Source organism: Leptonychotes weddellii, chromosome 14, assembly GCF_054177405.1.
Source record: "Leptonychotes weddellii isolate Sample4059 chromosome 14, ASM5417740v2, whole genome shotgun sequence".
Lineage (NCBI taxonomy): Eukaryota > Metazoa > Chordata > Mammalia > Carnivora > Phocidae > Leptonychotes > Leptonychotes weddellii.
In genome coordinates this window covers 60,879,034-60,894,996 of record NC_138382.1, presented here as the reverse complement: position 1 = coordinate 60,894,996, position 15,963 = coordinate 60,879,034, and the positions used below count along the sequence as shown (strand labels likewise).

General features: G+C 35.9%; 2 protein-coding genes across 3 annotated transcripts in view; one reads left to right on the top strand and one right to left on the bottom strand.

The window, feature by feature from the left end:
• SHOC1 (shortage in chiasmata 1) overlaps nucleotides 1-8,090 on the top strand; it is an 80,862-nt gene extending 72,772 nt beyond the window's left edge. Inside the window, exons 24-26 of the mRNA XM_081804084.1 lie at nucleotides 1,552-1,701; nucleotides 2,334-3,294; nucleotides 6,697-8,090. Of these exons, the coding sequence (XP_081660210.1) occupies nucleotides 1,552-1,701; nucleotides 2,334-3,294; nucleotides 6,697-6,797 (1,212 nt within the window). The 3' untranslated portion in view covers nucleotides 6,798-8,090. The remainder of the gene's footprint in view (nucleotides 1-1,551; nucleotides 1,702-2,333; nucleotides 3,295-6,696) is intronic.
• GNG10 (G protein subunit gamma 10) overlaps nucleotides 1-15,963 on the bottom strand; it is a 35,957-nt gene that overhangs the window by 15,842 nt on the left and 4,152 nt on the right. The window contains exons 2-3 of one of the 2 annotated variants that reach the window (XM_006733475.3): nucleotides 15,167-15,298; nucleotides 12,992-13,961 (exon numbers count right to left, since the gene is read on the bottom strand). In XM_006733475.3, coding sequence (XP_006733538.1) covers nucleotides 15,173-15,298 — 126 coding nt within the window. In that variant the 3' untranslated portion in view covers nucleotides 12,992-13,961; nucleotides 15,167-15,172. Of the gene's footprint in view, nucleotides 1-12,991; nucleotides 13,962-15,166; nucleotides 15,299-15,963 lie in introns of those variants that run through there. The other variant, XM_081803372.1, reaches the window with a different exon arrangement.

Here is a 15,963-nt window from a genome sequence, read left to right as displayed (position 1 = left end):
CCACTCCAGCAACCCTCAGTTTGTTTCCTTAGATTAAGAATTCCTCATATCAGTGAGGTCATATGTCTTTCTCTGTTTGACTTATTTCGCTCAACATAATACCCTCCAGTTCCATCCACGTCGTTGCAAATGGCAAGATCTTATAATGAACTTTCAAATCAAGTGTATTAGGTGATATAATGACTTCAGTGCCTAATATTTTCAAAACATGTTTTTCTAGTTCCTAAATTTAAACATTTAAGAGTAGTAAATATGAGAATAGCAAAATTCCATCATTTCATTTTGTCAGTAATTCAGTTACATAATTGAAACTGAAAGTAGAGTTGTAACATATTTGTAAGATTGCACAGTTAATTTTTAGAAATTCCTTTTGTTTAAGCATAAATCTTTCCAAGTTCTCATACCAACCTAGTATCTCTGTTACCTTTATTTTTAACATATTCAAATCATGAAAACATAAAAAAAGAATAATGAAGCTAACATGGAATGATCTTTCAGATATATTACATGAAAAATGAAGTTGCAGCATAGAGCTTTGTGTACTACCACTTGTGTAAAACAAGGGGAAATTAATATTTATATGTGTTTGTAAATGAATAAAACATCTCTAGAAGGATACCAAGAAATGATAACATTAGTTATCTCCAGAGAGGAGAACTGGGATAATGGGGTGAGGATGAGAGTTTTTACTGCACACCTTTTAGTACCTTTTGAATTTTGAACCATGTGACGATTTTACCTATTTAAAAAATAAAATTATAAAGCAAATAAATAAAATATTAATGTATTCATATACATTCATCAAACATTCATATATTTATATATATTAAATCACAGAATTTTTATATGCCTAAACAGAACATGGGTATAATTCATTATGGGATGTATGTATGTCTGTGCAGTTTCCCTCCTACCAAGGCATGTCTAATCTACTCACATATCTGTCATTTGATAAAATCAAAGAGGGTGCAAAAAGCCAGCGTAACCCAGAAAGAAAAGGAAATACAGTAATAGTAAAACATGGCTGCTGTATTTCTAGACTTTTATGAGATCTCTCTGAAAACACACATTTTTAGACCAACAAGGTCAGTTCTGTTCGATAGAAGTTTTTCTTACACTCTTCACAGCAAGGCTTTTCTGAAATTATCATAAACATGGTTTCTCATAAACAGGGTTCATCTTAATCAAATAGTAATAGAAGTATAAGGGAGAGCTAAAGAAATCTTGAGTTATAAAAGTCCCCTAAAACGTTTCTCATTAGAAAATCTGCCATTAGGTAAAACACTTGTCATTCGAAGGAGGCGAACTGTAACAAAAATTTTTGGATGAGTGATTAAAATGAATGAACTTTAAGATTTTTCTCAATTCTGAGAGCATATGAATCTTAACTGCCAAAAAAGTTCCTTTCCCTACTAGCCATACTTTTTTCTAGGCATCTCAAATTGAGTGATAGATACAATGACAAAAATTTTAATCCGCTAGATTGAGCAGAATAAAATGGATCATTTTCAAACGACCAGTGGCTGATTATTCCTTTAAACTCTTTCCTAGGAAGAAATGTACTTACTTGACTTTCCATGTATTAACCCATTGGTGGCTCAGCTCATGTTAAACAAAGGACCTTCACTGCACTGGATATTATTAGCAACTCTGTGTCAACTTCAGGAGCTTTTACCTGAAGTTCCAGAAAAGGTGTTAAAGGTTAGTTTTTTGAACTCCATAGTCTTATATGAGTTTATTTCCTTCCCATTTGAGTACTGATTTTTACCATAACAGTTTTCAAAATGAAGGTATCCAAGTTAAATTGTTTTGGACTTTCTGTAGCAAAGAAATAATTTACTTGAACTAAATTTCACATAGAACTCTCATTGGATGTCAATCACATTATACATTTTAAAGCTATCTTGTATAGATAATTCAGTACAGTCAGCTTATCACACTTCAAATTATTTTGAAATGTTATTGTGCCCACAAGTATGTGATCACACACTCTATTCATATGTGCTTACAATCCTGATGCCCTTCCTTATAGTAATAAAGAAAACTTTAGCCTTATTGGTAAAAATTTTACATTTTTATCAAGCAGATGGTATTCATGTATAACTTGTGTAACTAAAAATTCTATTACAAGTGATTAGAAAATGGATTTTATAATAAGTTTTTCTTTTAATAGAGCCTAATTATGTTATGTTTCTTATGACATGGATCACTACAATACCCTACTTATTTATATCTTGCTTTCTTTACATATAGATAAGCATTGTTATTTATATTACTTGACTGATGTTTATATTGTGTTTGTATTATATTAATTAATTTTTAAAATTTTTTAGCATTTTTGTAGCATCACTTCCTTATTCAAGATTAGTTCTTCTTCCATAACAAATTCACCTCCAAGACCATTACCTCAGGAAAATGGGAATCAGACTAGTACCTTTACCTCCCAGAGTTCAGCTTCTGGCTCTTCAAACTCTGTCTTTCAAGAACATAATGAATATTACCACTATTCAGATATAGGAGAGACAGTGCACAGAGATACAAACAGCACTTCAAACTATAACTCTTCCCTTATGGAACTAAGAGAAATGCCATGCATTTTACCACCTGTGACTTCTTACAATCAGGCCAGCTACTGGAAGGACTCCAGTTGTAACCCTAACACAGTGCACAATCCTTTCCTGGTTAATACAGAATCAAGGAATGTGGCTGGTAACTCCTTTCGAAACCAAAATGATTCAGAGTCAGATGTCTTTTATTTGGATCTAACACAAATGAACTGTGAAAACATATCACCAATTGACACCCAGAAGAGAGTTGCCCCTAATTTTATAAATTACCAGAAAAAGGGAACACATGATGCAAAAGGACCTATAAATAAAGAAGTGTCTGCCCCTAGCTTTTCACTAGAAGGCTCCCAATCTTCTCTTCCCTGGAACTTTAAGAAAAATGTATGGGAACAACAGAATCACTCATTCAACTTAGAATATGGTGTACAGCAGACTACATGTGACAAATGGTACTCTCAGAAAGATAATTTATTCACTAATCAGCAAAAATGTCTATCAGATGAGTTAGAAGGCTTCATATGTGAAAGTTCAAATGCTGGGACTAAAAAGACTTTCTGGAAAGAATTACCATCTGTCTCCAGTTTGGATTTATTTTGTGCTTCTGATCCTAATGTAAATAAAAAAGAATTCAGCAGTCTTTATTTCCACCAAAGAGCTGGAAAATGTTTAGGACAGAAAAGGCACTCTGAATCCTCATCTAACTCAGGAGACAAGAAATCATTACCAGGTAACACTATCTAACGTTAATAAAACTACTCACAGGTATAATTTTTTAAAGTTTATTTATTCTTTTAGCAATCTCTACACCCAGTGTGGGGCTCAAACTCGCGACCCCAAGATCAGGAGTCACATGCCCTTCCAACATGAGCCAGCCAGACACCCCTTGCAGATGTAATTTTAAAAGATAGAACCATCTCTAAATTAAAAAAAAAAAAAGTTTGTTTTAATTACTGTACTTAAAGAATCTTCAATAACTTTGGAGTAAAAAAAAATCAAAATTCTAATTATAGACATCTAAGAAAATAAATGCAAACAAAATATGTCAAATTCTTGTAGCTTTAGATGAACTAAGCGTTCAACTTAAGAAGTTAAAAATAAAACCTCAGAACAAGTCTAAGTAAAGCTGAAGACTAAAATTAGCAAAGATTAAACAGAGAAATCAGTGAATTAGAAGAACTAGCTTCTTTGTTGGGCAGGAATATTTAATGGGCTAACATTTATTAAGAGCTTATTACAGGCCAGGTGCCCTTTTAGGCCCTTTATGTGGATTATTGAATTCTGACAATACTATTAAATAGATATTACTATTAGCTCTACTTTACAATTGATGTTTCTGAACATTTAATCATATCAGTTTTTAAAAGGACAATTTTATATTCTCTTTTCTGGTAATGATACCTCTTGTACCTTTATTTTCTACGTCATTTCTTATTACCTTGGCTTGAACATCTAGAACAAAACATTAAGTTCTAATGGCCATACAAATGAGCCTTACCATGATAGGGGAAAAAAATAATAAAAAGGGGAGAAGCTTAAGCTTCAAAGCTCCTTTTTTGCATAGGCCCTTTTGTGAGGCTTGAGAGGCTCCCAGAAAATCTTGTATTCTTTGTTTTGTTAAAAGAGAACCTCCCCAAATACCATATGACCTCACCCATATGTGGAATTTAAGAAACAAAACAAATGAACAAAGAAAAAGAGAGACAAACCAAGAAACATACCCTTAACTATAGAGAACAAACTGATGGTCACCAGAGAGGAGGTGGGTGGGGGATGGGTGAAATAGGGGACAGGGATTAAAGAGTGCACTTGCCATGACGAACACTGAGTAATATATAGATTTGTTGAATCACTATATTGTACACCTGAAACTAATATAACACTGTATGTTAAGTATACTGGGATTAAATAATAATAAATAAAAATAAAAAATAAATAAAGAATAAAATAAAAGAGGACCTCCCAACTTGTACAGTTGACCCTTGAACAACACAGGTTTGAACTGCATGGGTCCACTTACACACAGAGTTTTTGATAAATACAATATGGTACTATAAATGTATTTTCTCTTATGATTTCTTAATAACATTTCTTTTTTCTAGCTTACTTCTTTGTAAGAATACAGTATATAGTACATATAACATACAAAATATGTGTTAATTGACTGTTTATGTTATCAGTAAGGCTTCCAGTCCACAGTAGGCTCTTAGTAGTTAAGTATTAGAGAAATCAAAAGTTATATATAGAATTTTGGGGTGCCTGGCTGGCTCACTCAGCATGTGACTCTTGATCTCAGGGTCATGAGTTTCAGCCCCATGTTGGATGCAGAGATTATGTTTAAAAAAAGTTATATATGGATTTTTGAGTAAGAGGAGAGAGTCGGCATCCCTAACACCCTCATTGTTCAAGGATCAACTGTATAAACCCCAGGACTCACAAAACTTGGATTTGGTCCTACTTAATAGTCATAATTTGTTTTGTTCCTGATCTTAATGGGAAGTATTCTATCCCTAGTTTTGTAAGAACATTTGTGAGGAATAGATGCCAAATTTTATACACATTTTTTTTGGCGCCTATTGGGGAAAATCAAACATGTTTTCTCCATTGATCCATTGATGTCAAGGATTATATTAACAGGTTTACTAATATTAAATCATTCTTATTATTCCATAATAAACTTAATTGGCTTTTGAAGAGTGATTCTTTTGGGGCGCCTGGGTGGCTCAGTCGGTTAAGCGGCTGCCTTCGGCTCAGGTCATGATCCCAGGGTCCTGGGATCGAGCCCCGCATCGGGCTCCCTGCTTGGTGGAGAGCCTGCTTCTCCCTCTCCCTCTGTCTGCCACTCTGCCTACTTACGCTATCTATCTCTGTTAAATAAAAAATTAAAAAAAAAAAGTGATTCTTTTAATTTGCTGTTGAATATGGTTACTAATATTTATTTATGATTTTCATATCTATATTCATAATGCAATTTATTGTGTTCTTTACTTGTGCTCTCTCACATTTTGACATGAAGTTTATTCCAGCTTCATAAATGAACTGAATTAAAAATTCCATTTTTTTTCCATCTTGAACCAAATCAAGCATGTGAATTACTATATGTTCTTGAACATAGGGCATCCCAATATATAAGATAATCTTCCGAGAAGATCTCAGAAATTATTTCTAATAACTTTTAATATTTAAGCTTTTGGGGGTAGGGATGGAATAGTCAAATGTCTATTTACATTTTAATTAATTAAGTATAAATATATTTTTAAATCATAGATTGGATAATGTTCATTTAGAAATATTGCTTTTTTCTGCTTTCAAACTTCTTCCATAAAATAATTTTATTCAAACAGTTCACATGAATCTTTGATACTAGTATCATTATCACTATGGAAACTTTTGACTTTTTTACTGTGCTTTCCCAAAGCACATCATTACCTTCATTGTTTAAGATGTAACACTTTTAGAATTCATATTAATGCAGGCCTAGACAATTTATCCAAAGCCACTGGCATAATCTCAAGATAATTTTCCATTTGTCCTATAGATGTGTATTTGTGATCTCTATAATAAAAATTACCTACTATACTGCTTTTTAAATTTGCTTATAATGGCATCCAACTCTTATAATTATGAGATTATATTCCCAGGAATAATTACTAAAACATTTTTAAATACTTTAGCCTCCTTTTTCACTGATTTAATTAATTAACCTCTGTAAGAATCCAAATCTAGGATATTTCAGGCTAATGTGTCATATATAATACAGTCATAGAAGGTGAGTCCATACATGATCACCACCTATCATATATCAGAGCTCAGGATAAATTCCACAACATTACAGATAGGAGGTAATGAGGGAAAACTTAAATGAAAGAGTCTTAAATCTAGGGAGATTTAATTATTTGTGCAAAGCATGACCATACAAATATGTGTACATGACACTGATTAGTATTGAGCCATTAGGTAGAGGTGCATTTATGCTAAAAATGTAATTTTTATAGTTATTTTATCTCAGGTTGTGAATTTTAACACTTTGTAGATAGATGAAGAGATAGGATGCACCAGAATAGCTGGAAAAAATAGCTATATTTTATTACTCTCAGAAATAAAATGGTTTTCCTTTTTCTTCTTTTAACAGATTTCATGTGCTCACAACTACCACAATTCAAGAAACGGCGTCTAGTGTATGAAAAAGTCCCTGGTAGAGTTGATGGACAAACTCGTCTGAGGTTTTTTTGAAAGAAAGGATAGTGTTCTGTGCCACATTCCTTTGTTTTTGATGAAAATCTAGTAACAAAATAATGTAGATTTGCTCATTCATTAAAGAAAATACATTGTTAGATGTTCTTGGTGCTTCCATATTAAATTTTCAAAATACATATTCTGCCCTATTGTTTGCATCTTTGTATGTAAAATATTCTAATTGGCATAATTGTCATAAGATCCAAATATCTTCCAGATTCACCTGAACATTGCAAGCCTTTTTTTTTTAAAGCAGTAGATACAATATATACATTTAGAGCAATAGCAGTATATATAGTATTGTGCGTGTGTATATGTATAAATATAAATGTATATATGTTATTTAGTTGTCTTCTGAAGGGCTTACTGCTTCCCATCTTTCCTCCAGCAAGCCTTTTAAAATGAGCCTCCATCTCAGTCTGACCCTTTAAGTCAAGAAGTGAAGATCACCAGAGTAAACCCTCCATCACCAAGAAAGTTAAAATCTAGGCAAAGTTCAAGTTAGAGAACTTCTCATTTTTTTTTCCTAAAGATTTTATTTATTTATTTGAGAGAGAGAGCGCACAAAGGGAGAGGGAGAGGGAGAAGCCAACTCCTCGCTGATCAGAGAGCTGGATGTGAGACTTGATCCCAGGATCCTGAGACCATGACCCGAGCCTTAGCCGACTGAGCCACCCAGGCACCAGAGAGAGAACTTCCCATTTAAAGTGTTGCCTTCAGGGATGCCTGACTGGCTCAGTCGGAGGACTGTGCAACTCTTGATCCCGGGGCCATTAGTTTGAGCCCCACACTGGGTGTAGAGATTACTTAAATAAATAAATAAATACTTAAAAAAAATAAAGTGTTGCCTTCATAAATAAAAATTTAAAACTAAGAAAATATTTGCAACCTACATAATAAAAAAAATTTACATTCCTAATATACAAAGAATCCTACAAATTGATAGGAAGACAACCTAATAGAAGAGTGGACAAAATATATGAATAGATATTAACTGAAGAAACAAAAACAGCCAATAAACATTTGAAATTATATGTAGCTTCATTACTCATCAGGCAAATGCAAAGGAAAACAGATCACCTATCAGATCTGCAAAATTTTTGAAAATTAGTAATATTCAGTGTCAGCATATTGGAGAAAGAACACTTTCCTATACTGTTGGTACAACATTTTTGGAGGATAGTTTGTATATTTTTTAATGGATGATTGTAGGTTTCTAATTACTCTGGTATTTATATTCCATTGAGTACATTTTTTTAAAGATGTAATAATTTTATTTTATAATGTCAGAATTCCTAATAAAGTTATATTCTTTGCAACTATTCGGTTATTAACAAAACTTTTATATGTCATCTCAAATGGAGGTAATGGGTTTTTGACATTATTATAGGTGGTACACCAGCAAAAATGTTTGAAGACCACAGGCATACTCTTTCCTGGCTTCTGAAATTATCACCCTATTACTACCAAAATTGACTTCTACCTTCTTAGATCCAGGAGACATGCAGACATCACCTTACTTGACCTCTCTTCAACGTTTGATACTGTTAATCATGTCCTTTTTGAAACAGGCTTCACACCACCTCTTCCTTTCCTCCTCCTACTCTCCTCTTGCTATTATACTTTTATTTATAGGATGTTTGGTTTTGCTTGGGTATGTGGGGGTGGAGACTTTAAAGAGAAACTATTTCTGGACATCTAATTGGAATTTCTGTTCTACTTTTTTTTTTTTTTAAGATTTTATTTATTTGACAGACACAGCGAGAGAGGGAACACAAGCAGGGGGAGTGGGAGAGGGAGAAGCAGGCTTCCCGCTGAGCAGGGAGCCCAATGCGGGGCTTGATCCCAGGACCCCAGGATCATGACCTGAGCCGAAGGCAGATGCTCAACGATGAGCCACCCAGGCGCCCTGTTCTACTTTCTTAAAATTTTGTCAGGATAGCTTCTAAACTAAGGTAAGGCTAAGGCTTCTCAGCTTGCAGATCTCCGTTATCCTGCCTTTAATCAGCTTCCAGAGGAGAGGAGTTTCTTTATAGGCCATCAACTACAGCAAGCCTTGAGGCTAGGCTATTAACAGTCATGTCCCTGCTTCCTCACCAAATGGAGTGGAAGTATGAGTCCTCCTGTGGGCATTCCTTAATGGCGCTTGCTGTTTAAGGACACATTCTGCCTGAGCGTGGAACAGCCTCTGTCAGAGGTATTGGGAAGCAAGTCTTGTTTTAGGAGTCTGGGAACAATGGATAAAGTAAGTGAGCTCTGCTTTAGTAGAGCACTCCCTGGAAGCCATTGTCATATGTCAGGTTGGGCTGATCATAGAAGCCCCGAAGGGTCTGGTTGGGCCCTTGTTAGGGGACCAAAAGTGTCAGTCCAGCCTCCAAGATCCTCTTCCAAACACCCCCATCACAAGGGATTGTTTGGAACAGCCCCAACTTCTCAGGTTGGCTCTTGCAATGGAACTTTGATTTTTTTTTTCCCCCTCTGAGAGCATTTCCCTGTGAGATTTTTCATGTTCTAAAGAGTTACTTGCCCTTAGATCCATTGCTGTGATAGTGCTGCTCACTTTTGAGAACTTTTGAGAGATCTTACTCCAAGTTTCTAGGTCCAGCCGTAGAACATCAGCTGCTCCCTCCAACTGTGGATGGACATAGATACTCCTTCCCTTGCCACTGAGATACAGGGTATAAATGGGAATCAACACCAGGGCATCTCACCCCTTGCCTCTAACAGTAATAGGTTGGTTATTTTCCCCCACATAATAAGCCGACCCTCAAACAAGGGATCCAATGATTTTAATAAATAGAGCAGCCTGGATTAGAGAGGGTGGAGAATGCAAAGAGCAATCCCAAATGAGGACTGAAAAAGTACATATTTTTCTGTCTTTTGCCTTTTTATTCCGTTTATGATTTTATCATACAACAGTTTTAACTTAATACTTATTTAAATTGAATTATTTATTTAAATTAAGTTTTATATAGTAAAGTATACACATCTTTTGTTTTTTGATTTCCGGGTTTCGTGCCTTGCTTAGGAAGACCTCTTTTAACTTTTGTACCTTAGTTACACAACTATTCCCTTAATTTTTCTTCTAATGCTTTTGTATTCCCTTTTCTTTAACCCATGTGGATTTTTTATTACATAATACAAGCCCAATTTTATTTCCTTCCAAATGGATGGCCAGTAATGCCAGCACCATTTATTAGTAAACCATACTTTCCTACTGACTAGAAAAGTCAAGTCTATTTCTGAACTGTTATGATCCAATCATTTATTTGCCTATTCCTATATCACAATAATTTTTTGTTTTCTTTTTTATTTTTTTTTTTAAGATTTTATTTATTTGACAGAGAGAGAGAGACAGCAAGAGGGGGAACACAAGTGGGGGGGTGGGAGAGGGAGAAGAAGGCGTCCCTGCCCAGCAGGGAGCCCGATGCCGGGCTCGATCCCAGGACCCTGGGATCATGACCGGAGCCGAAGGCAGACGCTTCACACCAACTGAGCCACCCAGGCGCCCCTCTTTTTAATTTTTTAAAAAATCATAGTTTTAGGGGCTCCTGGATGGCTCAGTTGGTGTGAAGCGTCTGCCTTCGGCTCCGGTCATGATCCCAGGGTCCTGGGATCAAGCGCCGCATCACGCTCCCTTCTCAGCAGGGAGCCTGCTTCTCCCTCTCCCTCTGCTGCTCCCCCTCTTGTGCTGTCAAAGAAATAAATAAAATCTTAAAAAAAAAAAACAAAGGGGCACCTGAGTGGCTCCGTCAGTGTCTGCCTTCAACTCAGGTCATGATCCTGAGTCCTGGGAGTGAGTCCCCCGTCGGGCTCCCTGCTGAGCAGGGAGCTTGCTTCTCCCTCTGCCCCTCCCCCTGCTTTCTCAAATAAATAAAATCTTAAAATAAAAAATCATAGTTTTGATTCAGCATGTTCAAAATAAGGGGTTTTTTTAAAGATTTTGAGAGAGAGAGTGCTCGAGTATGAGCCTTGGGGAGGGGCAGAGGGGGAGGGATAGGGAGAGAATCTCAGGCAGATGCTTTGCTGGGCATGGTGCCCACGGGGCCAATCTCATGACCCTGAGATCGGCCTGAGTTGAAACCAAGTCAGTCGCTTAACCAACTGAGCCACCCAGGTGCCCCATATTCAAAGTAAGTTTTAATATCCAGTAAGACAGGTTTCACCCTCCCATGTTTTATACACACACACAGAGTTTTAAAAATTATTCTTGCAGGGGGGCACCTAAATGTATTCTTAAGAATTTTTTATGTCATTAAAGCAGAAATGGTATATAATTTCCATTTCCATTTTTTTTAATGAGAATGTTTTTATTCATTTATTTATTTGAGATAGAGGGCGAGCACAAGCAGGGGGAGTGGCAGGCAGAGGGAGAGTGAGAAGCAGGCCCCCCACCAAGCAGGGAGCCCGATGTGGGGCTAGATCCCAGGACCCTGAGATCATGACCAGAGCTGAAGGCGGACGCTTAACTGACTGAGCCACCCAGGCGCCCCTCCATTTCCATTTTTAACTAGCTATTGCTAGTGGAGAAAATACGTTTCATTTTTCTACACATACTTATATCCAGCCAGCCCCTTAAATTCTATTACAAATTTGAGTATTTCTTTTCCTATATTCTCATCAGTTTTCAAAGTGTACAATTATATAATCCATAAGTAGATACTGCTTCTAAAATGTTTACCCCCTTTCGTTTTTTTCATCTTACTGCATTAGCTAACACCTCTAAAGCAATGCTGAATAGGGGCGCCTGGGTCGCTGAGTTGCTTAAGCATCTGACTTGATTTCAGCTCAGGTCATGCTCTCAGGGTCCTGGGATGGCGCCCCTTGTCAGGCTCCGCACTCAGCAGGCAGTCTGCTTCTCTACCTCTTCCCCTCCCCCAGCTCACTCTCTGTCTCTCAAGTAAATAAATCTTTTTTAAAAAGGGAAAAAAAGAAAGCAAGCTGAACAATAGTAGTGATAAAAAGTATGCTTGTTTTGTTCCTAACATGCTGAATACTTCCACATTCCACTATGTAGTATGAAATTTGCTGTTGCTTTTGATAGTCTTTATCATCTTTCTCTTCCAATTTCCCTAAGCCATTTAGTTCTTACTCAGAACAGCCCTTGAATTTTGTCAAATGACTTGTTGGCATAGATTCTTTAACCATTCATATAATGAATTACACTTTAAACCATTAATGTAATGAATTACACTGACAGGTTTTATCAAAATAGTTTTGTCAGGTTGTATCTTCTCTTGATATACTAGTGAATTTGATTTGCTTATATTTAGGGCAAATATCTATATTCCTAAGTGAGACACCTATAGTTTCTTGTTGTATCTTACCAACTTTTTGCCAAAGGAGAAATTGGAATCAAGAAAATATTTTTTTTTTGACATACAAAAGGCTGTACATAATAATGTATACAACTTAAGGAGTTTGGAGGTAAGTATATACCTCTGAAACCATTATCACAATCTACACCATAAACTATCCATCATATCCAAAAGTTTCCTTCCACCCTCTTATTATTTTTTGTGGTAACACCTAACATAGGATCAACTCTTAGTAAAATTTTCAGTATATAATACAATATACTAACCATGGGCACTATGCTGTAGAGTAGATCTCTAGGACTTACTTATCTTTTATAAATGAAAATGAATTTTTTAATGGAGATTTTTAAAAATGCTTATTGTTGTTAAAATGGAGACTGGAACATGTTTAAGTGTTGACAGAAAGGATCCAATAAAGTAGCTGAAGATAAAGGAGAAAGGATAATTGATAGTGTGATTTCAGAGAAGGTGAAACAGATCCAGAGAATAAATAGCAGGGTTAGAAAAGGGACAGCTGAATTTTGATTGAAGGGAGAGATTCAGATCACTTAGATTTGGAAGTTTAGTGGCCAGAAATTAAGGGAGTTTCCATATGATGATGGCTTCTATTTTCTCTATTCGGTAACACTATGCTAAAAGATATTTTCATTTATTTATTTATGGATTTATACATAACTATTTCGAAGTGCAAATGTCACCAGAAATTGAGATGTTTCTGCAAATTATACATATATATATATATATGTTTTTTTTTTTTACAAAGTTCTACAAGGACTTACAAGCAAAAATCTCACTTCCCACTTCTAGCACTCAATTTCACAAGGAAACAAAAATCCATGACGCCTTAAAACAAAATCAGACAGAAAATGTTGCTATCATAGAAAATGATGAATTAAGCAGAAATTTTATTTCCAAGCTCATCAAAGATTATTACAAACACAAAGTATCTTTTTAAAAGTGTCCCAAATTAAATCAAAGGCACATCATCAACGTAAAACACTTGTGACATTAAGAATTTATTTAGGTCGTAATATTTTCACATTATTTTGTTTTTAATCATTTGCAATGTTCTGAGTAACATATTTAAACATTTTTTTAAAGACATGAGATAATGGTGTATTTTTTTGTTTTTTGTTTTTTAAGTACAACCACAACTATAAGGTAGAGGAACTTAAGAAGACAAAGACCAAATCTGCTTCGAAGATACACAAGATGGGGCAATCTAATACACAACACAACATGAATCTTTCCAAACAAGTTTGCTAAGAAACAGCTCCCATGTTTAGTGTTAAAAATAAAGCAATCTTCTCATTTAGAAAAATCAAGACATCATTTTATTAATAAAGCCTATTCTTCCCCCAGTTTTACACTTGCTTGTCTTCATTTAGAAACTAAATTCAGGAGAAAAGAACAGTTTTGTTATGGTATAAAAATCTTAGGAACAACAAATTACAAATATTCAATTTTTTAACAAACAAAAATGTTTGCCTTCCCAAAATGTAAACATCCAGTAAATAAAACAAACATAATATTCCAGGTATAGAAACACCAGTAATTCGCTTATGAAAGAGGTGTATTTGGTGGTAACATTTTTGTTTAATATAAAAGCACTTTACCAAGAGTCTGACCATTATTATCTAAAGTCTTCCCCCTCACCCAGTTTCCTTATCTGAGTAGAAACTCATCAATTTCTATAGAATTTTGGCTATAGGACGAGGCCAAGGAAAGGTCTGAAATATCTAAGAGTCATTTGTCTGGAGAAAAGTGTTTTCTTGAGACTTGGAGGCAGTTAGTTATTCATCACTTTGCGCTTAAAAGCATTCCTCAGTGAACTTCTTCCTTACTGGAAAGAGAATTAGGTAGGTTTTCACATTAGTAAGATTTATACACATAATTAACTGGTCATCATTACAGGTCACTTTAGTGTTCTCAAAGTAGAAAGTAACGATATAAAAAACATCTAAGCTACATTGTTGAATGAGTAACACCCATTAAGGTGCTTTGTAAAAAGGAAAATGCTATGCCAGCATAAGACTATTATTTTTTTTTTTTTAAAGATTTTATTTATTTGACAGAGAGAGCACAAGCAGAAGGAGAGAGAGGGAGAAGCAGGCTCCCTGCTGAGCAAGGAGCCCGATGTGGGACTCGATCCCAGAACCCTGGGATCATGACCTGGGCCGAAGGCAGCCGCTTAACTGCCTGAGCCACCCAGGCGTCCCAGACTATTATTTTAATACCATAAATGTGGACATTTTCCATTAAAAGGTACAATAGTACCTGACAGCATGATTATTTCCTTCCGTTAATATGAATAATTTCCTTTTGCAAATATGTGAAAAAGGACCTAAGATGATTACTTACTGTATGAAAACCCCTCAGAACACATAATTTGAAATATGCTGGCCCCAAAAGACTGCAGTAACCTATGCCCTGACCTCTTCCAAAAAAAGGAAAAAAAAAAAAGAAAATGTGAATGAATGAAACAACACTTTAGGACCCATGAAATTTCTAATATGCCACCAAAGAGGTGTTTTCATTTCAGTAATCAATTTGTAAAGCTCTTTTAACTCTACCCATGCTTTTCCCTACTAGCTACATTTCCTCCTCTATTAAAACAGATATATTCTGAAAGCCTCCAGGAAGGAAATCATAGCTGGTGGTAGGAACAAGTCTCCTCTGGGGAGTCCTTAGTCCAGAGAGCAGCAAGTCTGCTGCTAGCACCAAGCAGCAAATCACAACTCCGGGATGGTGTTAGGACAGAGATGGTAGGATTAAGGTCATAAAATTACTATCAGCCAACTCAGTTAAAGAGCTCAAGTACATAAGGATATTAACATCTCATGAGTTAGTGCCCAAGAGGATTGAGACTCCCTTAATGAGATGTATTCCACAGGCATGTTGACTAGAGTCACCCTTCAGGTGCATTTTGCTGTTTCTTATTTTAATTTCCCCAACTATAGTAGATATTCAAAACTCAGTTGCCCGATCCCTTGGGAAGCCCTGTGATAATGCCATGGACCCAAGATAACATGGTGTATCATTACTCACCAGCCTTTAGAATAAAGCACAGGATCTGGGCTCCCGGAAGGGGTTGCTTCCAGCTGGAACACCTACCAGCAAGGCATCCTTGCAGGCATTCTGCATGCAGTACTGTTGAAGCTCTGCAGCTGCCTGCGAGACCTGAAACAAAGGGACAACAGCTTGACGTGCTGCTCACAGCCAGAGCCATTTGATACTCCAAAAATGATCCTACCACTTGATAAAGGTCCCACACATCTTGTGATCTCCAAAAGTCTTTTTGCTGAAAGTTCTAATAACTGAACTTGAAAGAGGGAATGTTATAATTTCCATGATTAAGGGTATTTTTTTATTCAGTTGCTTCCTCAATAAAGGAAAAATAAAGATGTATCTTTATCCAGTTAGAATCCTAGTTTTGAGACTGAATTGGTAAAGAAAGAGCTCATTCTAGTACTTCCTTTACAAATTTTCACTTACAAAGCGTGCACTATATAGTCAGGTTTGCCATGTGAGCAAACTGTTTTAATGTTTACAAGGCTGGAGCCTTATCCAGTCTGCCCAAAACAAGTGACAAGTTTTCTCCACCAAGCTTTTGAGGCAGGATAGCTTTTTGGTTGAGTGCAGCCTCTGGAACCAGAATGCCTGGACTCCTATTTAGCTCCAACATTACCTGTATGATCTTGGGCAAGTTAACTTAATTTCTCAGTTTTTGTTTTCTCATCTGTGAAATGTATTTTGTAATAGTACCTGACTCAGTGAGTTGATGAGACAATTAAATGAGCTAAATGCATGTAAAACACTTAGAATAGTGTTGACACATGGTCAGC